This window comes from Opisthocomus hoazin, chromosome 8 (genome assembly GCF_030867145.1).
Source record: "Opisthocomus hoazin isolate bOpiHoa1 chromosome 8, bOpiHoa1.hap1, whole genome shotgun sequence".
In the NCBI taxonomy this organism is placed as follows: domain Eukaryota; kingdom Metazoa; phylum Chordata; class Aves; order Opisthocomiformes; family Opisthocomidae; genus Opisthocomus; species Opisthocomus hoazin.
Genome location: NC_134421.1, coordinates 67,827,402 through 67,854,193, shown reverse-complemented (window position 1 = coordinate 67,854,193; position 26,792 = coordinate 67,827,402). Strand labels below are relative to the sequence as shown.

Genomic DNA, 26,792 nt, shown 5'->3' with positions numbered 1-26,792 from the left:
AAATACCAGTTCAAATTCTGTATCACATCCAAGCTGATACTCAGCCAAGGATAGTTGTCATCAACTCTTGCAATTACTACTAATATTGTTGCTTTTGAAGTAGACAGGACAAGCCCTACCAGCTGGGAATTCAAAAGGAGCTTCTCATGCAGAAGGAAATTGGACCTGTAAATTGGACCTTCCCATTGTGAAACCAGAGAATATACAGAATGAAATAAAAGGAGTACAAAGCCAAGAAGAAAAATAACCTCTCAAATTTGGAATATTCCAAATCAGCCATCACCTCAAATAATGAAGTCCGTAACATCCAACATTCAATGTGGCCTCCATGAAAAAACCTGGAAAACTTACAACCTTCCCGTCCTCCCCCTGCCCCAATCTCTTGTGCTCATGAAATCCAACTAGCTCCAGGACAAGAAACGAGGCCACTCTCGCACAGCAGTAGTCTGAAGAGTAGAACTGGCATTCTCGCTGCTGCAAGACATAATACTGGTTTTCTTGAAAATAAAACTTTCTTGGTTAAGTCAGAAAGAGCTGCACAAGCAGCAGAGGGACTCTGTCACCTCAAAAAGAATCAGTGATGAGAAGCACAAGAATTAAAATCTGAAGTCTCACTAGAAAGTATATTTATAATGAAAAGCAAGTATATTTATAAAGGCTGCTGCCTTTAGAGGTTCTTCAACTTTTGTGGGTTGCATAAAAGGAAGAAAAACTGCAAATACAAGAGTTGCTTGATCTCATTCAAAAAATCTCAGGAATGCGAAGAGGGTTCTTCATTAAGGCTCTCTGTTCAGACTCCAAACTAAGTGGAGACTTCATTATTCTATGCTGTGTGAATGCCAGAACAGCTGGAAATTGCCAGCTACCCTGATTGTTTCTCTTCTTCCTTTCCCTCTCAATTTAGGCAACTTCAATCACAGACAGATGAAGGTAGACAGTGAAAGACAGAAATACTTTGGTGGAAATACTCAAATGGGAATATAACATAAAACAGTTTTATTTAATCTTTCCTGAAAGTTATGATCATACTAAGCCAGGAAAGATTTACTACCTGTGGTGGTTGATTGCACCCTGGATTATTAAGCAGTAGAATACAAATAGGAAACAAAAGCACATGCCAGAGAAAGACCACGCTGAAACACAAACTTTGCTGCTCTGTGACACTTCCTGCGTAAGAAATGACTGATGGGGAGAGGAAAGCTTTGTTTTGACTAATATCAATCAGGCAAAGACACAAGGACAGTTACACGCTTCAGAGGCTTGCGTCTGTAAGAATCATGCTGACTCCACTGAGAAGATGCCTAAATAAGCATATAGGAATCCAGGAGTTTTACACACGGTTATGGAGTTGTAGATGCGTTCATCTTCTTATGTCATCCTTCATTACCTCTAAATCATTACTCAAATAAGGTAGAGACTGGCATATTTCTGGTCTCAATGCGACAACTCTTCCATCTCTTTCCCTGGTTCCTCATGGTCACACATTGCTGCCCTCCATTTCCACTCCCCCACTCGCCCACCCCCTTTTTTTTAGCTTTAAGCACAGTAGTTCTAATGGGAAAAGAGTGTGAGGTTCCCAGAGCCCCCATCTCTCTCCTGAGATATTCTTCTGCAATAAAGACCAGGGGAAGATGTAAATTCCAGCATCTCACACGCACACACACATCAGTGTGTTAATGGTTTCTCATTAATTCTCCTTGTGAAGTTATGACGGAAAAAAATAAAGAAGAAGCCTATAGGCAGCTCTGCAAGAGTATTAAATGAAAACTGTGTTTTGCAATTAAACACATGACAGTTTTGGATAATGTAATCAAATATATGGATTAATTTATAGTATGTGCACAGTATGAACAGATTTCTCCAAGTCAAAACTCTATATTATGACAGCTCATTACAAAGGGGCTGTCTAAAGTCCTGTACTTTGCACGTACCTGCTCTACCCCTGGGACCATCACCTTCTCTGACTCTCCCTTGCTCTCTTTTTAGGAACACAAGCATCGCTCAAGTACGTCATTTTCCAAAACCAAGCCATCACTACAATTGTAACCTATAACCCTACAACATTATCACTGTTGCTGCTGCAATGTTCCCTTCAGTGCTGTTTCTAAACAATGCTGATCTCAGGAACAGTCTGACTGCACAGAAACCATGGGAATGTCAGGTGAAGTGAGTCTTTTAAGATACAAGCTGTTCATTTTCTTTAGTAATTTGTTCCTCTAGTGTTAACCACTTTATCCAATCAAGTGAAGACAGCAAGCAGGAGTCAGCAATTGTTCTTGCAGCCATTGCTTCTGTGCTTCAAGCAGGCGAGCCTGGAAAGTTGGTGCATTCTTCCAACGCATTTTCAGGTAAAAACTGTCCTTATTTGCAAGTCTTGTACAACGGTGAGAACATCACCAGGCCTTCCATAAAGAGCAGTGACAAATAACCCCTGACTTTCCACTGCAGGCTCAGGAGGAGGCCGATTCTTTACTCTGCATGTTCTGGTTCACTTACCACATAGGGGCGAGAAAGAATACGGAAAACACCCTTGTTTTTAAAGCCTGCTGTGCTCCACCAAAGGTCAATAATCAGTGAAAATTTTTCCTAGCCTCAAGCAAAGTTCATTCCCTTTATGAACATATTGAATTATTCCTGCCATTATTCACAGTCCAGCGTATAATTTGTTACATGAACTGAAACTCTTTCTGCTCAGCTGATCTGCTGTACCTTCTGCATGCTTGGTGAATAGAGGATTATTCAATTAAGTAAGTGTATCACGTACTGACGTCACCGATGGCTGAAGAGGAAGATCGCTGCTGCTTAGACAACGTGTAGCCATTGTGTTACCTGAAAGGTCATATTTAACATTCTCTTTGCAAACAAAGTAGCTGTTACACAGGTTTTTTGATCATCCGTTTGACTTGGGAACATGCTTGATCTTCAAATCACCCAATTGCCACAGTAAAGCAACAAACCCACAAGTGTTAAGACCTCTGGCTTCTCCTTCCACAGGAGATGACAGGGCAGAAAGTAGGATTATGAGAAAAAAATATTGCACATTATTACTTTTTCATGCATTCACTTCGTATTTTAAGAAAACGAATTTGCTAGCTTCCTAGTTATACCCTGAAAAATATCAACCACTAGCTCTGGTGTTTTTAACAAAAGCGAAGAGCAAGACACAGCTACTAGTCTCAAAACAAAAGGTAAGTGGACACGAGGAGTAGGGGACATGCTGAGTAAATTTCTCCCTCTACTTGAACTGCAGTATCGCAGTTCCCTGCTCATCAGGCTGACAAGTATTCCAGTCTCAATCTCTCCCTTCAAAGTTCTCCACTTTGCACAGAATCATTTATTAAAACAAAAGGGGAGTAAGCTAATGCTGCAGGACAGTCATCCAGGCAGTAACCTGGGATGCAGCGCAGTTGTCCTCTAGTCCTCAGCAAAATACAGGTGGATCAGGAGCATCAGAAAATACCACCAGAATCCCCACTAGAAAATGCAAGTTTTAAGCCCTATTGAGGAGAACTCATATTCTGTGCATTGTCCACCAAACAGCCACAAGAACAGTCACAAAAACCACCCCAGAACACAGTGTTGGGAATGCAGCCTCTTCAGCAAGATTTTTCCCAGCTGAAATTCTTCCGTAATTTCAAGATGATGAAGATTACAGTTCAAGCAAATAAATTATTTAGATGAAAATCCCTACCTAGCTTTTAAAGCAAGTAAAAGCACTTAGCACTTAATGGCATACCTAACATAACCCACTTTGTGTCATTAATCTCAGACCATTATTTGTTGTCTGAGTAGGATAAAAATAATTCTGTAATTCAAAATCCCAAAAGCAACTTAAAGATTATTAATGGGCAATTCACTTCCTTAAAGTTCATCTGTAGCTTCACACAGAAAATATTTTTTTTCCTTTTTTTTAAGTCAAGAAATGATGTAGGAATGCTGGGCACTGTTTAGTAGCTGCCAGCCTTTTTCAGTTCTCCCATACTGTTTCTAAAAGAAAAAATGCCTATCAAGGTATAAAGCACTATTCAAAAGTAGATCCCTTTCAAACCATCCAAAAATTTCACTTCTCTCGAAGATTATGAATGCTGCGTTGCATATTATTCCCAGAAAGACCAGGCTTATCCCAAGGGGGACAGGGCACTGAATGTCTTCCTGCACTTTCTACCTTCTAACTTACTCAGTGCAACTCTTCTTTCAACAAAGCAGCCAGGTATCTTGGGATATCCTAAGATCTCTCTGCTGGCAAGCGTGATAATTTAAACATCAAAATATATGCCCCATGTTATGACTAATCAGTTTCCTTGGAGAGTTATCCAAGGAGGTTTTCACTGATCCATGACTGTAAGCTATCCCAGGCCCTTCAGTAAACCCGGGCTGCAAAAAAGAAATAAAGAAAAAAAAAATATTGAAACCATAGAAGAGGATTAATAATTAAAAATCTTCATAGATCTCGATAATATGTCACCAGTACCTCAAAAGAGTAACTTTCTATTTAAATATTAATTAGTACAATATCCAGCACACAAAGGAATAAAAAAATTTAAGTTTAAATTCGTAACTCTTGAAAGGGGATTTGCGATTCACACATGAGTTGGGGCAATCCCAAGCACAAATAGAAGCTGGGTGGAAAATGGATCGAGAGCAGCCTTGAGGAGCAGGACTTCAGGTTGCTGGTTGATGAGAAGCTCAACATGACCCATCAATGTGCGCTCACAGCCGAGAAAGCCAACCGTGCCCTGGTCTGCATCCCCAGCAGCATGGGCAGCATGGGAGGGAGGGGATTCTGCCCCTCTGCTCTGGTGAGACCCTCCTGGGAGTCCTGTGTCCAGCTCTGGAGCCCCCACAGCACAGAAAAGGCATGGAGCTGCTGGAGCAGGGCCAGAGGAGGCCACAAAAATGATCCAAGGGCTGGAGCACCTCTGCTGTGAGGAAAGGCTGAGAGAGTTGGGGCTGTTCAGCCTGGAGAAGAGAAGGCTCCAGGGAGACCTTACAGCAGCCTGCCAGTGCCTGAAGGGGCCTGCAAGAAAGCTGGAGAGGGACCTTCTACAAGGGCATGGAGTGATAGCACAAGGGGTAACGGCTTTAAACTGAAAGAGGGGAGATTTAGATTAGATATTAGGAAGAAATTCTTTACTGTGAGGGTGCTGAGGCCCTGCCACAGGTTGCCCAGAGAAGCTGTGGCTGCCGCCTCCCTGGCAGTGTTCAAGGCCAGGTTGGACGAGGCTTTGAGCAACCTGGTCTGCTGGAAGATGTCCCTGCCCATGGCAGGGGGAGTTGGAACGAGATGGTCTTGAAGGTCCCTTCCAACGCAAACCATTCTATGATTCGATGATTCCTGAAGAATTCAGCTCTACCCATTTGAAGGTCTCTCCTCTTATCAAGTTTATAAAGATTGTTCTTTTCTTCCTCTTTTGCATTCTCAAAGCATAAATCAAACAGGACTTCTAGCTCTCAGCAAGACAAGACAAGCAGGACTGACGCTTCATCTGCTCCCCAGATTATTTTTCAGACATGAACCCAGTATGCTGTGTGATCCTAGTTCCAACCCCACAGTGCCAGCCCAATGCAGTACAGCACACAATTATTACTATGAATATGTTAGAGAGCCTACGCAATACTGCCCTTGGAAATTCTTTGCATTTGACCACCAGTTTTGTTGGATTAGTGTTATTATTGGGTTATTATGTATTATTGCATTCTGGAAGAATAAAAAGCCTCTTTCTTTCAGTGTGATTTTTTTTCCAGATCTCATCAGAGGTAATCTCATTTAAAGTTATACATTCATTCAGAAGTGACAGCTAACAAATAAAGTGTGCATAACTTTACCTTTTCACTATTCTTGTATTTTTCCCAGCTTTTCAGCATCTTCAGCCATTTTGTAGTTCTTTCAATTTCAAGGTGCTTTTGCTGAAAAAAAATAGTTTTTTATCTTTTCAAGATGAATCCATTTAAAATTATTTCTGTATTTCTAAAAGTATTGAGAAAAAGTTTAACACAGCATCATCAACATTTTTATCCAGTCATCTAAGAACAGCAACAAAGAGTAACTTCAGTTCACTTAAAACATCCAAACACACAGCCACCCAAACATCGAGCAGAAACCCTTAATTTCCGCACTATGTAAGGAATCGTATTTTGTAAAAGGAGTTTAAAAACAAGATTTACAAAAGATTCTCCTCTACATCTTTTTGCCATGCATAAAAAACTTCGATTTTTTTTTTATACTCAGTAAATTTTCAGGCAAATAATTTCTCCTGCAAGCTGTTTAGAAGTTAGTTGACTCTGAAACGATTTTTTTTTTCCTGAACATAATTAGCTACTGACTTCCAGTGATCACACAAACCAGCCCTTCTCAAAAGGCACAAAGTTAAAAAGGTACCAAGTACATGAACAAAAGCAAGTGCATGCAAGAGTGACACTGCAGTAGAAGCAACGGGAATAAGTTCTAATTCTGGATATTGAAAGAGCTGCTATAATTCTCACCCTTGGCTCAGTACATTTTTACCTAAATGGCCCTCGCTATATCTTAACATCATGGATTTCTTCTGAAAGTAAGATCTACTTGCTGGAATTATATTACTGGCAAGAATATTTCAATAATGAGATGTTAAAACAAGCATTCAAACCAAAACAAAACCTATCTTATCAAAATAAATAGTTATAACTAGCATAAATAGTATAACAGTAAATAAATAGTGTAACTAGTACAAATAGTATAACACGTAGCATATTAAATATGTGATTCCACACATTATTTATATTATATATGGCTTTAAAAGCATAGGACAACCCTACTACATTAAAGATTGCCATTCAGCCTATGAGCACCTTGCTGCAGTTGTCATTAACTTCTTGAATTTGGGAACCAAACAAGTACTTGGAATCAGCTATTTTAGTCTCTGGAGTTTCAAGGCTCTTTGGCTCTTCACAGCCAAAAATCTGTATTGTGTTGGCTCCAATGATAAGAAGATTTTTAGGTGGTATTTTTACAGCCTAGTTATACACGCTGTGAAATAGGCAAGGTCTCTCTGATTATACTATAAAGTTAACTTTTAACTGTAATTTAAAAAAATAAACATTTTAATAACACTATTTCAACTCTTTCATAACACTTTGATGTGGAAGATCAACACTGAAAAAGCTAAAGCAGAAACACACACGTGTGTGGCTACCGCTTTCTCTTCAAAGATGAACATAAACAAATATTCCGTTTTTGGTAAAGGACAGCCCCTCTACCTCTAACTTCAAATCCAGACCTTAACAAAGACAGAAAGGATATTCTGTTTCATACGGTTAGTGATGCAAACCGGTAACAATGTAAGAGTTTAATTTCAAAGCTCTGCAGGACACCAAAATCTTATTAATACTGTCATTAACTGCATCTGAAACGTTGGGGAAAATACAAAATAAATTATTACTCGTTTCAACAGAATTCTAATTTTACTTCTAGCTTTGACTCATCAGAATTTGTGCATTTTTTTCTTGGCTACCAATGCAACAAGATGGGCAAAGGACTTCTTTAATCCAGGAGCCCAAAGCCTTGCGCTTGCTTAAGTACAACTTCATGAGTGTTTAGGTCCACCCCAGCCATGATTCAGTCCATGAAGTGTCCTGGAAACAAGTTGGGTTTGTTTTTTAAGCTCTTTTTATTTGAATCAAACTGACATGAGAAAGTTGTGGGGAAAGAAGTGCCTCTACTCTCTCAACCTTAACTCACTTACGTATTCATGTTGCAATCAGTGGCTCGCATTCTTGCTCAGGCTCCATGCCGTATTTAGCAGTATCTCAATCATTTGTGCTTTTATTAAACTATTTTTTTATATTATTTAAAAGACTTTTCTTAAGAGTTAGAGGAGAACTACAGAAAAACTACTGCTTCCCATATTTCACAGGTTTCACAACATCATTTCCGATTCTCCTCCATACTTGCAACCCCTTTAAGAAATGCGCATTACTAACACCTCTAAAGCAGATGTTCTCTCGGCATAATTTAGACTGCAGGAATAACATCACTATCAAGTCAGGAAAGGTCTCTGCCCTCAACAAGTTGTTCAGATAATTGGTAAGAAAAATAAGACCCTACCTGCTCTCACAGTCTTCTTGTTTGTATATTTGATCTACTTTCAAGATTTTGGGTCTTTTGAGCCAGCTATCTACAATTGTATGTTTGTTCAAGCTTTTATGTCTTCTGTGTCAATTTATCCCAGTTCTCAAGTGATGCTGCTGTAGTCAAAATAGCAATTAATTCTGTGTTCGGTAGTTGAAAACTTTTAGCTATTTTTATCCCCAGTCTGAAATATGTTCACTTTCATGTCTAACAGGTGCAACACTGAAAACATGGGTAGATCTGAAGCAGCTCATTGCAGAGTAGACGGATGCTGCTGCTGCTCTTTCAGGCAAGTTCCATGTAGTTGTCACCAGGAAAAAAAAAAAATTCCATTTATCTGTCTTCTGAGTACATTTTACACTTTGAAGCATTTTTGCTACTGGGAATAGTAGAATCCCTAACTGAAGCACAGGAGGTTTCTTCCTCTTGTGTCAGTAAATAATACACAACCGAAAGCAAAAAAGCATGAAGTTAAGTTGGCAAGCATCCATCTTTCGTGCAGCGCTCTACCTTCCTGGAGAGCAAGCGTGCTAGAGCTGAGGCTTCAAGTAATGCTTTGGCAGAAGCATCAGACAAAAACCAGAATTCACTGAACAGTTCCCTAGAGAATTCATAATCAAGTAAACCAAAGACAAAATCAAGCAAATGGAAAATGACTTTGAAATGTTTTCTAAGCACACCAAAACCAGACACAGACTCCAGATTTCCCGAGGTCAGTTCTCTGTCCACTCTTCTCTTCCAGATGATCTTTGCTCCCCTAGTTTTATCTCAGCTGTGCTGTACGATTCACCTGAAGGTTAAGTAGTTCATAATGCAGGACTATGATTTGATGCATTTAAGCTGCTCATGTCCAGCACGGCAATGAAGCATCAGAATTACTCTGCATTCATAGTACTAATGCCTATTCTAAAAGCAGTACACACATGCGCACACATAAACACGCAACACAGAAAAGTCAGCTTAAGTGTTACACTAGAATGTATATGCAGAAGGGAGACTCGAAATTTTCAAGGATACACAACTCTTTACATGAGCTGCAAACTAAATGAAAACATGACTTCGGAATGTTTTTTAAAATTCACAAGCAAGGCAAAAGCAAAGCATAAACACTTCTACCAAATAAGTGACTTTAAAAGATATTGCACAGAAAGCTTTTAGTGCTGGCCTACATTAACATGACACATTAATTATCCTATGAATGGTACATAGTCAAACACTGCTGAGAGAAGACAGATAAAGCTCAAACCAGCAGAGGTCAGGATATCATCAGGAGTATAACCAGGAGTCTAACACAGAAGCATGGCTGTACAATTATAAAAAGACACTAGATTTGTACTTTAACACTGATTCAATAAATACAATTTCTACACTGACAATTTGTCTGAGACAGCATGAATATCAGCAGGGAGGTTGGACTAGATGACCTCTAGGGGTCCCTTCCGACCCAAAACTTTCTATGATTCTGTGATTCTATGAATATAACACGGGACAGAGCACTGAGACACTGTTTTCCCCTAGTAATTTAAGGCTGACGACAAAGCCACAGTGAATCAGAGCTTCAAACACATATACCACAATAACTGCAACTTGTCTAATATTTATGCTCACAGACTCACCACCCTGCCGTGTCCTTCTGATGGAAATGAAATTATATATACACTCACTATGTTATTAAACGTAATGAACACGGCAGGAAAATGCAACTATTTCAGGCTGCATATGCAGAAACACACACGAACCAATGCAAAACAAAAGAGACTCAGAAGTTCCCTTCTTTTACAAGAAGCGTTTCTTACTAGCCCTATACCGAAGCTCAGAACAATCCACTTTCAGAAGCACTGATGTTCTTAACAATGGGGGAGCTTAGCTGCCTTAGAACAAGTCGTTCCATCCCTTTTCCATGCACGCTACTGATTTGTGCAGCCAAGAGGGCTAACTTTAAACTTCCAGCTTCAAGTATTTTATCTTGAGTTTTCTGATGATACAGAAGATGAATATGGACAAGCAAGAAGAATCTTATCTGGTCTTGGAGACAACAACAGCCCTGACAGACCAAGGGGAAATACCAATAGTACCTAGGCCCAGACAAGCAGAAGTTCAGTTCCCGATAAGTAAAAGTTTTCCACGTTCCCAAAACATCAGCTCCCAAACTTCTCCTCCAGCAGCAGCAGGATTTTGGGACTAGGGCCTGCACCAACTGCTGACAGGTCCTGCATGTCCCCAATGCAGCTGACTCAAATGAATGGTACCAGGGAGGTCATCATGCTTCAGCAGCAGCCAGGGTATCTGTCACCATTTACCGAACTAGAAAAGCACGTTACACTCCTCAGGGTTCAGCAACGTACACCTCCGCATCAACGCCGACACCTCATTTGGACAATCCACCCACCCAGCACCGCTGATGACAGCTCATGACAAGAGACAGTGGCTCTCGCTCTGTCAGGGCAGAGCCGGGTCTGATCCCTCAAGGAGCTCTGTTTCCTTTCCTAGGTCGTACAACGGGTGAGGAAAGCTCATGTCTCATTGCAACTAGTAAACGTGAGATGGCGTGGGCCCCAAGGGATCTGTGGGCGAGTGAACACGGCCTCAAGGACCATAGTCCTTACGGGACTCAGAACACGTTTCTTTGGGAATGGAAATCACTCAAATGTTTCATCTCATCATTTCACAGTGATTTACTTTAACAAAATTCGTAAATCTCTGAACATTTACTTCCTCGTCAAAAAACTGGAAGACATTAGACTTACCTTGTCTATCGCTGCATCGTGAACAGGAAGCTCCTCTGGACTGAAAGCAAAGACAAAGTTCATATTACTCGGGTAACCCCGGCACAAAATCATCTCTGTTAGGTTCTTACAAATAGTCATTTGCAATAGCAATATGTAGTAACAAGTAAACAAGAAATCTCAACTTTAGAGAACTAAGACAATGATACATAGGAACCCCCAGAATTCATTTTTTAACCACAGCAAAACTCACAGAATTTTAAGTACAGAACTAGAATTATTTCAATCTTAAACCTTCTAAATCAAAGTAGATGCATAGATTCAAAAGACAAGGACTCGACAGCAGGTCTATTTTGTCTTTAGTAAAAGGACCCTGTGTTGTATTACTGAACTGAAACCTAAGTGAATGTTTTGTTTTGTTTATCAGACCATACTACAGGTAGCTGAAATACCCCTATAAAAGGCTTTCCTCCTTTACCCCCGTGCCCTGTGACAGGCACTGAGACTTTGCCTGACTTAGGAGAGTTAACTTCATTTTCTCAAAACTCTACAAAACTCACTCTGAGTAACAAGGAAGAGGTGGTAAGAAAAAAAATACAATAAAAATCAGGTTTATTACTGGGCACCTAATTAATATTAAAAAATCAAGTCCTTTTTCTTCCTAGCCCAACTCTAAAAAGGCAGGTTATGAACTGAAAGCTTGAAAAGCAGCCTTTGAACAGATACACTTTCAGACTTTCTATTATTATAATTTCATTCCAAGGGCTCTAATTTCTGTTTTTCTTTATCAAAGAAACTTGTGGCTTTTGCCTCAAAAATAACTGGACCACTTTGATGCCAAACAAACCTCCCTTCCTTTGCCTGCATCGTCTGCAGCTTCTGAAAACACAGCAGCTCATCTCTAAGTGGCAAGGCTCCCTTTTTGTGCTCTACAAATCAGATAATAACACACCCAACAAAACCCTGTTTAAAAGAGACTAAAAAGCAGGCACTACGTGAAATCCTTCTAAAATAAATTAAAAAAATTCCCACTAAGCCTTGATGTTATGAAAAAAATCCTACCTGCACCATTATAACTTTCTGTAGTGAGGACACTGAAATCCAGAATTTTACACCTGTATCAAATCCCTGCAAGGGTGAAAAAAAACACTGGAAAAGGCTACAAAAGGAGTTGCTGCTGCAGGCAATGTAAGAACAGTCCGATGCAAAATGCCTGAATTATATTTTATCTCATTTATTTCCTTTAAAAGATGCAGTTTCAATTCAGAAGTTCTATCTAAACAAAGAAATATATTTGAATTACTTCACCTAATGGAAAAGTTTGCTCTAATCAACACCTTTTTGGAGACCGTACACACACAAGTCAAAGCTTCCAGCCTAGAAACTATTTTAAAAACCAAGAGAGTGTTCTTTTTGAACAGCATTGCAAAAAGCAGAATCCATTCATTTAGAAGCACTTTCCAAGTATCTGAACATTTTCTTGGTTAACAACATCAAAATAAAAAAAAAAACCTGATCAACATGTGTCCAACGCACTAGAAATCGCCTATATTCCGTGGTACCTGAGGTTGTAAATTCTCTAAAATTGTAGTATATGCACATTCCCATATAACTAAATTAACAAACTGAAAGCAGGCCCTTTGTATGCCAAATATCACCTAGAAACCAAGCATATTTCAACAGAAGTGAAAAAATGTACAAGAGGAGAAGAAAAAATTCATTTTAATAATCTGCTGGGGGGGGGGGGGAAGTGGGGCCATTGTTTGGTTTGGTTTGAAGCACAAAGATTGCTGAGCTCGTCAAACATCACTGCAGATTGCCAGTTCATTAGTGCCAGTTGCAGGCACTGCCTACCTCTCCCAGAAGCATCAGTCTCACTCGTTGTGGCCCCACGAGATCCCACCAGCGCCCGGCCGTGCACACCAGAAACTCTTTTGCCCCCGGTAGCGTGCAAGACCCCGACCCGACAGCTCCGTATCCCCGCGGACTCACACCGGACACGGCAACTCCTCTGCTGAACTGGTACCACCCAGCACCGTATCTGCACGTTTGCTAATCTGGCATGGACGCTGATCACGTGAAAGATGAATCAAATCTCATTTTACCACAAAGTAAGACTGAAGTGCAAAGATTTCTTAAGGAATTGCTCTTCGCTAATTCTGCACGTTACCACCGATGTGCAAACAAAAGGCGATGAAGAATCTACCGAGCTCTGGAAGAAGGCTCTTTTGTCCCAGGCAGCAGACACTGTACTCCCTCACTAAATCCATCCAGCAGCAAATTTATGACCACATCCCTCATTATTTCTTTAGGCTGCACAACTACACACTCATGTCACACACCTACACATCATAAGCACTGAAATTCCAGAGCACATTAAGCCAGCCCCACGTTTTTTTTGCCGGTGATGCTGCTGGCAGCTGAGCACCAGGACAACAGCACAGGAGCTGAGCGAATTGCCCCAGGCTGTTCAGTAACTCACCGGCCTGGAACGCAGCAGTTCCTGGAGATCTTCCTCTCAATTAACTCGACTGCACTAACTACGCCCATGTACTCACATACATAATATTCAAACCTCTTCTGCAAGGACTGAAGGAAAGGCACAGTGGGCAAACCAACTCTGTCAAGCCCCTAAAGATGTTTTACATAAATACATTTCTATTTAGTGTACGTGTTTTCTATGCAGAAGCACCTTATTGATTAAAAAAAAAATTGGTGGGATCAGACACAAAATCAATTAATGTTTATTAATCAACATGTTATTGTACCTTTTTTTATAATGTAAGCCAATCTAATATTGTTACAGCTTCATTATTTCTTTTAATGTTGAATCTTCTCCCACCATCCCCAGCCTATTTAAACCTGTATTTTTTCAATGCTTTTTATCTGTGTACTTCACCAAGTAATAATGTGAAGTAGTAAACAATATTAACATAATATAGCCACATCCTGCCCTAAGATGACTGCTTTCCTTTAATAGCGCATGTAATATTCATTTAGGGGATACAGAGAAGAGGAGGACTGATTAACGCAATTAGCTTGGAGCCATACAGTACCTGATATTCAAAGAAGGAGTCACAGAGACAACTTTTAACCAAACTCACATAAACAGTCCCACTTGGCAGAAACAAAATTTTCACACTCTGTTGTCCACAATAAAGAAAGATCCAAAGTGGGTAAATTCACCTGTTTAATCAGACAGGAACCGAGAACCATTACACCTGGCATGTGCCTTTGCCCCAGCATAAAGGCTCCAGCCTCCCTCCTGCAGGCTGGGCAGCCCACACCGCAACCTAAGAGCGGCTCAAGGGCTCTGGCTGCCCCTGCCAAGAGCCCTGGTGTCACAGCGTTAAGAGAAGGTTGCCCACACCGCAACCTAAGAGCGGCTCCAGGGCTCTGGTTGCCCCTGCCAAGAGCTCTGGTGTCACAGCATTAAGAAAAGGGTCTCAAGGCATTGCCTACAGGTTTGGGAGCTGCAAAACGCTGGGACCAAATCCTAGCTGCAGGAAGGAGCAGGGTCCGCATGAAGGCATGCTGGGTTTCCTACTAGAAGGCTTCTCAAAGACATTTCACTGGGAGGAGGTACTAGACTCCCAGGTTTGGCTGGAACTCAGGACCTCTCCCCGTGGGTCCTCACTGGTGGTGGGTGACTGCCCAAGGTCTTCTTCCTGTCTTTCAGACTGGACTGTTACCACCTTCTGGTGAGGATTACAAGGCCTCTAAGTTCAAAGCAACAGAATTTCATTTTGAAGAACAAGGGCTTGCTTGAAAATGCTTTTTTTATTAGATTATAAATGATGAATGGATTTTACATCTTTAAATCCACCACAATGGCTAACATAGGTTTTCACGAATTTTTCAAGATAACTTACAAGAAGTATTAATCTTAAATGCATAAATATCTGACACTTCAGAACATTAAACATGCAGATCTACGGTTTTGACCATTAAGCTGTGTTGTAATTAGCCTCCTCAAGTAACAGTGGAAGTTTAAATAAATTGAAAAGTCTCAAACATAACAAGCTTACAGTCACCCACCCACTGCCGCTGTTTAAATCAGCCTTCTTTAAACAGCACTTTGATATATTTGTTCACTATACACACAATGAAAGACTTTCTCATATTAGTCACTCATCAAATGTATTCTTTTCCTACATTTGTATTTAAATTCCAAATATGTTCTCTCCTGGCTCAAATCACAGCATTTTCCTGCTTCTAGTTTGGCTTAAATAAATTTAAGAAGTGCAAAGGCTCCTCAATCATTTGCAGCTTCAGCTGAGGATGGAAGATGTTTAGTGCAATAATCAGCAGTCTTGACATGTTGATAACCCCAGAACTGTAAATTCCAGAGGATCAATTCAATTCTTCACAGTTCCAAGCTGCATAAAACCCTGACACTCAATTTTCCATTGGGAAAAAAAAGTGGCAAAAATTGACCATAATAGACTAAAAATCTTTACCACAAAGCTTCCTTGCCTGAAGAGCTGTTACATTCAAAATTTTTTTGTAAGCTGTATTTTAATTTCTTGTAACTCCTATTTCAAAACACACCACTTGCTTAAAAACCCTCTCTACTTGCTGTCGTCTTTCTTACCCCAGAGAGAATTAGCCAGTGCACTGTGAAGAAATGAGGGGTCCTTTATCCTGAAATATGTTGCAGGAATAACTGCAATGTGTGCATGTCATTATTTAATTTAAAAAAACATAGTCAATTAAATTCATTATTCCGATATTACTGAACTCACTATAACATGACTTAAAAAACCCAAATCCTCATAAAACCTGTGGTGTAGTCCCTATGCATAATAGTTTCTCAAACTATTTCTCAATTATTTTCTGATGCTCTCCTCAAAGTACTACGAAGAGCAATAGCATCACCTTGTACCACTGTATGCACATATTAACTGAAAAGTATTTTGAAATCATATTTGGTGTCATATTAAGTACATTGTGGGTTAAGTTTCCTGCAGAACACTTATTTTCATGGTCTCATTGACTTAATTATGAAGAAACGGATGCTGTGCGTTCAGTTTTTCATTTGTCATGCAACATTAAGTGTTTAAAACCATGAGGAAAACATACTTGTTACTACCCAGGAGAATTATTTTGAAGGAATTCTTAAAAAAAAAAAAAAAAAAAAAATCAGTCATTTGTATCATTTTGAAACTTCTACGAACAAGCAATCTGTGAGTGAAACATCCACAAAAACATCCGTAAGGCATAAAAATCAAAAGCAAAAGTGTCATTAAAAAAATTTACGAAGAGTGATCATGCGCAGGTAAGATATGAGCAGGCAGGGAAAATTCAGCTGATGTATCTGAATCAGAAAAGCTTTAGTACAAATGGAGTTGGTTTGCTGCACAATATAGAAGTCGGATTGTTGAGTAACAAATTCCAAGACCATTTTAGTACTCAAATTTATTAGGAAAAAGTAAATCTTCCAAAGTATGAACAGTTTTTAGGCTGTGAATTTGTCAGAAATACAAAAAATTTGTATCTTCACACAGGGAACCCAATTATACAACCACCACACTGACTAGGTGTTCTCTTAGGTCTGCCTCCCCTTCTGCGTCTGATACACGGCACATAAAGCTGTCAAAGCAATACACAGTATTGCATAGTTACAACAATAGTTACTGACAGTTACAACAGTTCTCTGGAGCAGAATGACACCTTATTTTATATATATATATACACACACAAACACACTGTTTCCAGGTAACTTTTACTGCCTCATGTCATATAATACACATACTGATATTTGTTCTAACGTTAGCTGACAAGTGCTTCACAATCATCCTACAGAAGGGAAGATAAAGAAGACTGTGTAATGCACAGGACACATGACATTGTAGCTTCTAATGACTATTTTTGTGTCTGCATTACATCACAAGATGGGCTACAAAGCAAACAGCTGTCTGAAGTCAACTGAAGAAACTCATTAACCATTGTAAGTAGAAATAAAACAATATTCCAATGTCATGCCTTTCTTCAGACCTATGATTAAGTTGTTCTGCTCTTTAAAGCACAACTTAGCGTTGAATTCAGATCTTTTAGTCAAAATAAATTACTTTTCAGAATTCTGATTACGAATAATTGTTTTAATCTTCCAACCTTTGAATGGAAACTAAAGGCAATAGTGTAATTTTCAAAATCAATAATACACAGAAAAAATTCTGAAAATATTAAGAAAGCTGTTTTTTAAACTAAATGATGGATTTTCTGAAGACAAAATTCTATGGATCGCTCCCCTCTTTCCATTGTATGTTTCATTTATATAGCTCACAATTTTAGTTGTGTGTGTCTATCAAAATAATTGGAGCTCTGCTACTGTAATCATGCACTTTGAATTTTCACAGATTAACCTCTGCACAGTATGGGGGTGGTGACTACAGCAGATGAAAAAACAGCTTTCAGAAGTTTTGTTAAAATTCATAAGCAAGCCAAAGCAATTAATTAACATATGGGATAAGCCAATGTGAAATTCCACAATATAATTATCAGGAAATATGTTACAAGAAAGAATGTAATGCTAGCAAAAGACTGGATCACATGTGATTTTGTGACTAGGTTTTAGTTACAATTCTTATTTGTGGATTCTGTGGATGTTGCTGCCAATACACACAGCACAATGCCATGAACATGCAGCTCCTGCCCAAAAAGTCTCACATAATACACACTCTCAGAGATAAGATAAAATAAAATCCAAAGATTTAGGAAATTCAGTTAAATCTCAAAGTGGTGACTGTTTAGCAAAGTACTTTCCTGCCTGGGAGAAGATAACTTCACTGTAAAGCTTTTGTTGTCAGTATAAAAAAATTATCAATAAATTAATGCAAAAAATACCTCTATTTCCACTGCTACATGCTAAAATACATGCTTTCTTGTGTCTTTAATAAGAGACATGTTCTATATGCAGACTTCAAAGTTTTCCCAGCTTGGAATCAGCAAACCTTTGAGAAAATCTATAATCTGCATAATTGAGCATAACCGCGTTTCTAGTGATTTCTGGTGTCACTTCAATTGAACATAAACACTGAGGTTAAAAAAAAAGTCTTCTCAGAATCACATTCTAGAGTGTCTTTAAAAAAGATAAAAATTCGTCTAAGCTACCTGAAAACTCTAAAGTGGCTAAAAGACAAATGAAAAAGAATTAATCTCTTTGCCTTGCTTCTGATTTACATTTGACATATAAATGTCTAAAAAATCCAACATTTTTTCCTCCTTAAACATATATATATAGATTGCTTTTAAGTACTACTTTAAGGTTAGTTACCGTACAGATTACTTACACTATATATTAATAGCAACCCAGGAATTGCATGTTGGCAGCTTCATCTGTATTAAAATTCATGTGCTATGCAAAGAGTATTCCAACATAAATTAACTAAGATGGTAGTGTTCCAGCAATATATATTTGTTCACTGCTGAAGCTCAATGCTTTACGCACCTACACTTGCTTCTTTTCTCAAATAAACTTCTGCAGTCTAAAATTCCATTTTGGTGGCTCTTCCAGCACTCCTCAAACCTGTCGCCCCAGACCTCTTCCAGCACTCTTAATAATCAGTGCCAGTGAAGCACACCCTGGCCATTCCCTGTATTCAGTTATTTTAATCTTCTATAAATGCTAAATAGAGTAGGAAATATACATGGTAATAATGATTATGTTAAATCCTTACATTTTAGGGCTTAAACAGTAACCCAAAATCAGTATCACTTTACATATGTTGTATAAATTAAATCGCATATTACCATACTGAATATTTTTTTCAGTTCTGCTACGTAATCGCTCTTTTCATAAAAGGAAGTCATTCCTGAATTCCTAGTACACAGTGGGTGATATTTTACTCAAATCAAGCAGCAGCAGCTGTCAACAAAACCACACTATTTGTCCTCAGCTGGCAGAATTATCCCGCAGATTACTTTTGTGTTTGCAATCAAACCTGCGGGATTGCATTCACCTCCTTTCTTTCTCTGTCTGCAGAGGATTGTTGAAGTGACAGCCTGGACCAACTCAGCTGAAAGAAGAAATCTGAATTTTAAATCCAAACTCTAGTCCTAAGAATAAGCCAAAAAAGTCAGTACAATCGTGACAGTTTTAGGAAAAAATTCCGTACCATTCTGAATGATAGCAAATAATAACAGCACATTCCTTCCTTCCACAGGAAGAACCTGCATGAAGGGACAGCAGGAGAAAAGCCATACGCTAGATCACAGTAACACAAAAAGAAAAAAAAAGTTTAAAAAAATCAAAAACCCTTTCAAATGATTCTTAAAAAAAACCAACTTTCAGTAAGATGAACAAAACTGAAGAACAACTTCAGTGCCTTTCTAAAGGAATTGAAATTACCCATCCAAGCCACAGAGAAATGTATCAGTAACTTCTAGACACATAGATATTAAAAAATTATTGCAACCATGAGAGCACAGCACATGGGCAAAGCTGCTTATTTTCCAATGGAAGCCAAAATTAACTAGACACCAAAAACGTGGCTGAGAAAGATACACCTGAAAGCCTACTTCTCCCCTTTTGTGGCCACAAATAGCAGTCCAGGAGGCTTCAGCTGTTGTTCAAGTTACAGGTGGTTGGATGCTTCTCTTCAAACAGGTCCAAAATGGGTGACTTAAAGCCTCGCGTAAAATGAGTTGATCTGGGTTCAAATCGCCTCCTTAGCTTTACAAGGTTCTAAAGCAAGCCTGTCTCACACAACCACCTAGCCCAGACCAAAAGAATGGCTGTTTCTCCTTCTCCTGGTGAAGTTCTACCACCAGGAACACGCGTGGTGTGCAAACACTGTAAGGTCCTCTATGATTGTGAAGCTCACAGGTGATCATCTGGGAGAGAAAGCCTTGTTCATCTCCCTTCTACTTGGTCTGCTTAAGACAATTTACATGGAACAACTTTTGAATAAATGACCACTCTTGCCATCAGGCTGGCAAAAAAAGACTTCTTTAAATAGCAAGTGTGAGGAAAAGTGAATAGCAAAAGCCTTGAAGAGTTCCTCATAGCAACCGAAACACATTCTAAAGCAACATTTCTGACCACATGCTACCGCAAAGTAAGCCATCGATTTAAGGAAGCAATTACTGCAAATTACCATACACATCTCATGCTTTTAGAATCAAGTTCAAACGCATCAAAGCAAAGAAAAGCATCACAACGCAACCACCACCATAACTGGAGACAAATGCAAAGATCAAAGTTCATTGTCCATCATGGAAGCAGAGCTCTAAACTAAAACAGTCAGAACTGATAACACCCAAGTAAAATTCACAGCAAGTCCAATGCGCTCTTCCACTGTCAGTGATATTTAAATAAAATTGCCTATTTACCTCGGTCTCTGAAAGGTCTGTCTGAAACGCAGCCCCATCACTTCACAACTGCATAGTACGCAGAGATTCATTTCCACTTATCATCAGTTCTGTAACTAATAAACAGCGAAATCTATAAACCCTCTTCATTAACGTTTGTTATGTATCCATCACTGCAGTGTTTTCAAACCTGGCTTTGTCATACAGAAATGCAATTTAAATAGTCTTTTAGAAGTAGTTCCCCGTGAAAGCATGGAAAGAAAAAAAAATGGTTTTGTCTAATGCTAGGAAGATGGACCTTAAAAAAAGCATTCTGAATCTCAATCACTAATCCAAGAAAACTTCCCATTTCTCTCCTTCAATAAATATAATATCCTTTGTGTACATTATGGCATAAGAAAAGTGTTAAACAAAGCTGAAATTTGTTGTTGTTTTGGGGGAGTTTTTTTGTTTGTTTGTTTTTTTAACAGCAGTTCCTCAGTACCTTGATTAGCAATCAATATTTCAAAGCAAAATCAGTCCACGGAAGTGGATCACATATTAGAAGGCAGAACCCATTGCACACAATGCAAGACCACGGTGCAGTTTCCATAGTAAATCTTCATAATGCCACACAAAAAATGCTACACAATCAATATGAGGTATATTCATATATTTAGTAAAAAAGGGAATTAAGAGAAACACAACTTTAACATCTGAGATATTAATTTTATTTTTTTTTTAAATAAAGATTTGTCTTTGGCAGCGGAACTCAGCACACTTTTTTGCCAAGGGAGGGAAGAGTTGAGCCACTCTCCTGACAAGTCGGTCTGACCCTGTCTCACAAAGCTGAGAAGAGGAGGAGAGGAAAATGACAGCAAGTCCCTACTGAACGACCACGATATATAAAATGCAGTAAGATTTACATTTATAATTGAACCATTAAGAATAAACATTTCATGGCTCTTTAAGCACATCACCATATCACTTAACATGTTTGGCAATACTTACTGTGCCTAGAAAATTAAGGCCAGTAGCTGTATGTCACTATGAATGACAGCTTTACAATTCTCCAAGTAACCTTGGAACTCTTTCCTTAAGCTTTGATGTGTAAGCTTCTCTACTAAAAAATTGAAATGAAAATTATGTAAAAACCCCTAATTTTTGACTACTACTTTGATTATTACCAAATTACAGCCACCGTACTTCTCTCTTTAATTGCTATTACCCAAAACCTTGGGCATCTCAGCATTGCTGCTTTTGCTGCCAAGAACACTCAGAGACCAGTCCTTACATCTCTTATCTGGAGAGACTTCACCCGTGTTCCTCCTCAAATCAGCAGGGCGAGATGTGTAAGAGTTACTCTTCTCGGACATGTGGCTCGACAGGCACGCTGGAGAAAGTATTAAGGAATGCACAAAGAGTGTTTTAGAGACAAGGACTATTTTCCAGTAAGGCTTCGTATAAATTGCCAAGGAATAGAATGAGAGAGAGGATAACGAGTTGCTCATCATATTCCTGCCTATTAAAAAGTTAAGGGCAAAATAATAATACTGGAAAAAAAAAATCAATAGCTTCATTCAGAGACATTTAATGGAGTATCTCACAATTCCAGACTGAGCTCTCCATTTCTTCGCTCCTCCAGCTCATCTGTGCAGCACGCTGCAGAAATGCATTGCAGAGCTAATAAAAGTGCAATACATTTTTTTAAAGAGTAAAGTTTGATGGAGAAGTGCAGGAAGGCCTCTAACATAGCAAAAGAAAGAACAACGAACTCTGCTATTTGAAAAACACCTCCGGCAACACGATAATCTCCAGTATTAGCAAACTATTCTAAAAGCATGTTCACTGCTTTAATAGACTCATGGGATAAAGAATAAGAGTATGAGTCAAATTCTCAGCTACTGTAAATTGGTACAATTCCATCAAAATCAGCACAGTGCTACTGTAAGTAGTACAATAATCTAACCCAAGTTTTTAAGAGAGTTTCATGAATGTAGGGAGGGAAAAAAAAAAACAAATTACCCACATCTGTGTTTTCTACCATTAGCATTTTTATTGTACATCTTTTCCTTCACTAGGAAAAAAAACAAAAAACAACAACCAAAACCAACCTTGCAGAATAAACCTCCAATCTGCCCAACCTCACTACCATGATCCCCGGATATTTATCAGCACAAGAGCATCTGCCACACTGCACAAACATCCCCAGTTTCCTTTTATTGAACAGGTAGTAAAAGAAAAACCATGTTTAAGCTGAGTCACCCAAGGTAGACCAATAAATCTGATTATATCGGTTATTGCTGTGAGATAATAATTATTAATAGAAGTTAACATAGACCTCAATAATAACAAGCTCTGAAAAGAACTCATACCGTGCAGGACAAAGAAATAAAAGCCCATAAAATAACTGCTGCATTTTTTAAACTATGTCATGGCAGCTTATGGTTTCCACATCTCCTTACAGAAAGCTAACAGAACAATTCAGTTGACGGCACTCATCAGTGAACGATTGAAAGAAAAAAGTTCTTGCAAAGTTGCAGTCAACAAATTGTAGTTTCTTCTGTTATTTCTACATTGTATCTATTAAGACCTGAACGACTATAACGCTTTCCACAATGTGTTAGCGCATATTAGTCATAATCTATGTTTCCCAATGTGGCACAGTAAAATTTGGCCTTAAACTGTGCCTGCCCCGAACTCCAGAAAGCAATGTTATTTTCTTCTTACTTAGCAAAGCACAACTGTGGTCTTAAAAAGTTTATTTACAAAAGAAAACTGAATGCCTCCCTCACAACCGAGTGATGTACAGAGAGAGATAAATAAAGAATACACACACAAGTACGTAATTAAAAGACCAGACAATACAAATCCTAATTGCTAGCTAAAAAAGAAAGGTGCAGATTTTTTTTTCCTTTTTTTTTTTTTTTTAAGACCCTTTACTCTGTCACTGTCTGCTGCAGGACTGAAACTGCTAGTTCCAACCGGTCCCAAGGAACGATCCCAGCTGACGTCTCATCCTCGAGAGGGAACGTCGCTCGATGAATTAGAGGCTGCAGTACCAAGCAGCGTAGAACCTGGCAGTGCACCGAACGGGCCATACTGGTGTGGAGCCCTAAGCAAAGGAAGATGCCTTCCAGCTGTTCGGATTTGCTCAAATTTTAGTCTTCTGCGCCAAGGTCATTTTGCTTCTGCTCTCCAACTTTTGGCCTGGTGCTGAAAGGCCCGCAAGAGGACCAGCTCTTTAAGCACGACATTGGTGTTCGCCTTTAGGGTTGCAAAATGCCGCCCTCGGCTTCTGCCCTACTTCAGGAGCGAGTACAAAGTTTCGGCTGTTTTGCAAACCCCAGCCAGCCAATGCTCTTGTGACCACTCAACATTAACATTAAGTGGGTCATGGAGGAAGGGGAAGGAATAAAAGTTATTTTGTCCTTATAGCTAGCTGGAGAGTTTCACAAAAAATAAGTACGAGGATACATTTACAAAAATAGGTCATTAAATATATGCTACAATGACCTTCAGTTAAAGCTTAAATTCTTGTTTATTTACAAAACATTGACTGTCATTTGGATTTGTTGCTTTCTTTTGTTGCTTTAAGACTTTCAATAATTTTTAGCTATAAAAATCATTCATATAATTGCCATTTCTCAATAGACAAAGTAACACAGATACTATCATTATTCAAACAGTAGGCTTTAAAAGAAATGAAACATCTTTTAAAACGATCCTAGGAGTAGCGGAGGACTAGCCACCGCCCAAGGAATAACATATTAATTCTAGTAGCTTTTTTAACCATCCCAAAGCAGTAAAAAAGTCAAATAAAGAATTCAAGGAGGGGGAAGCGGGAAATCCCAGATCCCAAGGCATTACTGGAATGCCTGGTACGAGCTTCAAGACACTCAAATTCCTTTACGTTTTTTCCCTGAAGTTATTCCCTTATCAACGACTGCTGCTAGAAAAACTGCAAATAAAACTATCTACAAGGCAAAGTTTCTACGAAAGAACAGTCTACAGTGCAAAGATTAAGAACATTAAAATTTAGCCAGGCTCCAAGATAAGACAGAAAGGAACCGCTTTTCTTGTGAGGTGCAGGGTGGTTGGAGTTTGATTTTCCGGGGTGGGGGGTTTATATTTTATCTTCTGCTTGTTAATGGTGGGGTTTTGGTTTTTTTAAATTGCAACATTCTAGTGCTTTTTTTTTTTTTCTAGTGTGTAGTCTGAGCATGAAATGAGAACTTTTGATTAAATCTGGAGAAAAAATACGAGGTAGCTTGACACAACATTGACCAAGAAGACACAACATATCCAAGAAAAGAGTTATAAAAGGAAAAAACCCCACCAAACAAAAACCTTATTTTTTATGAATACCAGACACATTCCATCTTTTTCCTTTCTGTTTTTGTTACGACTATCTGTGAAGAGATCTGAGGCATTTCTCCCATTCCTAAAACACCTCATTGAAAAAGTCATATATTCTAGACCAAGGCCTATCTGAGCACTACAGTGGTCTGCTGAGATGGTCTGCTAGACCTCGATCAACTACAGGTAGAGAAGAAACCATCCATCAGATACAGTTCGAAGCATGCATCTTCTAGAAATGAATATTCCGTCTTATCAAAACACTGGCAGACTGTATACGCAGACACTGGTCCTAGATATCCTGGAGGAACAATGTTCCTTTTAAAAATGAATGGTATTTTTCCCATTAGCCCTACTGTTCGGCATTCCCACACTATAATGTGAAATCAGGAGTCCAGCAGGATTTTTACTGGAAATGTACAGAATAAGGACCATGCCTGAAGTTTTGTGGGTAGGTGTTGCTGCCTTTTTTTAAACGTACTTTCAGGATTGTAAGTAACTACAGTGCTCCCAGAAGAAATATACTGGTCTATTCTCTCAAGACACTTCTGTTCACGACTAAGATGAGCTTCCCAACATGGGCTTCTCCTAGATAAACACTGTAAGTGAAGAGCAAAGTTTCAATAGGCACTACTCTATATAGACCCAGCGAGATTAAGTAAGATCAACAGTACTTGGTAGAAACAAGTCTATATTAATTAAGATGAACATTGTTAATAGAATTAATACATGGAATATTAAATAGTATCAAGATGAACCAATGCTACTTCACCTTTCTTCTACTGCTTTGCAAATTGAGAAGAAGAACGTAACAGGGTTGGAAATATTGCACTAGAAACCATGAACAGCTGTCAACTGGGTCCAGGCAGCACACGTGCACCATAACCCCAGCTATGAGAACGCACATCAGCATCCAAAGCGTAGCTTCCTCAGAACTGATACATGTCCCTAGGGTCACTTAAGACCTCTGGACTCTGAAATAGCCTTTATTGCTTGGAGAACAGTGCACTGAAAGCTTCCCTCTTCATATACATACTCAAGCTTCCAGAAGGAAGCAAACACACTGTGGGTTGTACAACAATCTAGTAACAGCTGTCATGTTCATAGCACTCTGGTATCAACGTGTCCAGAAAACATTTGCTCCCTTGGCCAACATCTCAGTTACCTTCTTCACAAGTGAGTTTCCAGTGCATAACGCTGTACCCAGCACGGCAGTTCTCATCACTATGTACGCTGAGTTTCAGCAGCTGGGGGCTGCAGGGCTGATGTGTGTCAGAGGGGGCCATGACCTGCCCTGTACCAGTCACAGCTGCTCCAGTCAAATCTGCAACCACTAAAAATAAGCCATCATATGCCAAAACTTCAGTCAGTTGGAGGAACGCATGATGGCTCTAGTTAAAGCCTGTTTTTAAAAGCCTGGCAGCTACTAGAGGCAGAAGAAATGGAGGAGATATGGGGAGAAATGGAAGAGACACATGGAAGGAGATGTTGTTGGGGACACAACTGGAGATATGCTTTCAGAAGAAGGCACACTGTGCCAGGGGAGGGTCAACTCCGAGGGGACTGCAGCCCATGGGTGACCCATGATGGGGCAGCAGAAAACGCTTAAAACACAAGGAGCAGCAGATGAAACCAAGTAAGAAACCAGGAGTGGCAGAAAGAAGCCATTGCATGCAGGACCCCAACCTCCTGCACAGCCTACCACCTCGCCAAAGGAACTGGGGCGAGACAAGGGTAACCCACAGCAAAAAACAAGGGAAGTTTGTCCTGGGGGCACAGCGGAGAGAGTGTTTCCCCTAGGTGTTCATTTAAGTGTTTATGTGTGTTCCCCCCTCCAGTCCAAATCAGCACTAAAAATGCTGTGTTATCTGGCAATAAATTAAATTATGTAAAAATATCCCCAAGTTGAGACTATTTTGAAGGCAACACCATATGGCTTAAATAAACCATGACGACCACCACTTCCTCACAGCCTCACAACAAGAATAATTGGTAAAGCCAAGTTTTCTACATTTTAGCCAATAATGAGATTTTAACTCTTTCTGGTTCATGCATGCCACTTGTATACAACTTACAAGCTACTCTACTGAAAACACACCCGCTACAATTTAGTCAGTCCCACTGACAATGCTCCTCATAGATGCATTTTGGTTTGTACAATCTGGTCTTAAACATCTCAAGAGGCAGAACCCTTTGGCTCGCCATGGGGGTATTTCACAGCTTAGCATATTTGCTGGAAACCTTCTTCTTGTATCCAACTTCCCTCTGAAACTTCCCTTTATTCATTTCAAACAAGTGTCACTATTATA

The 26,792-nt window shown here is 39.3% G+C and overlaps 1 protein-coding gene across 6 annotated transcripts in view; it reads right to left on the bottom strand.

The window, feature by feature from the left end:
- Positions 1–26,792, bottom strand: part of USP6NL (USP6 N-terminal like) — a 138,436-nt gene that overhangs the window by 36,569 nt on the left and 75,075 nt on the right. For all 6 annotated transcript variants that reach the window (XM_075428302.1, XM_075428301.1, XM_075428305.1 and 3 more), the window contains 2 exons: positions 10,855–10,894; positions 5,827–5,907 (listed from right to left, as the gene is read on the bottom strand). In XM_075428302.1, coding sequence (XP_075284417.1) covers positions 5,827–5,907; positions 10,855–10,894 — 121 coding nt within the window. The remainder of the gene's footprint in view (positions 1–5,826; positions 5,908–10,854; positions 10,895–26,792) is intronic.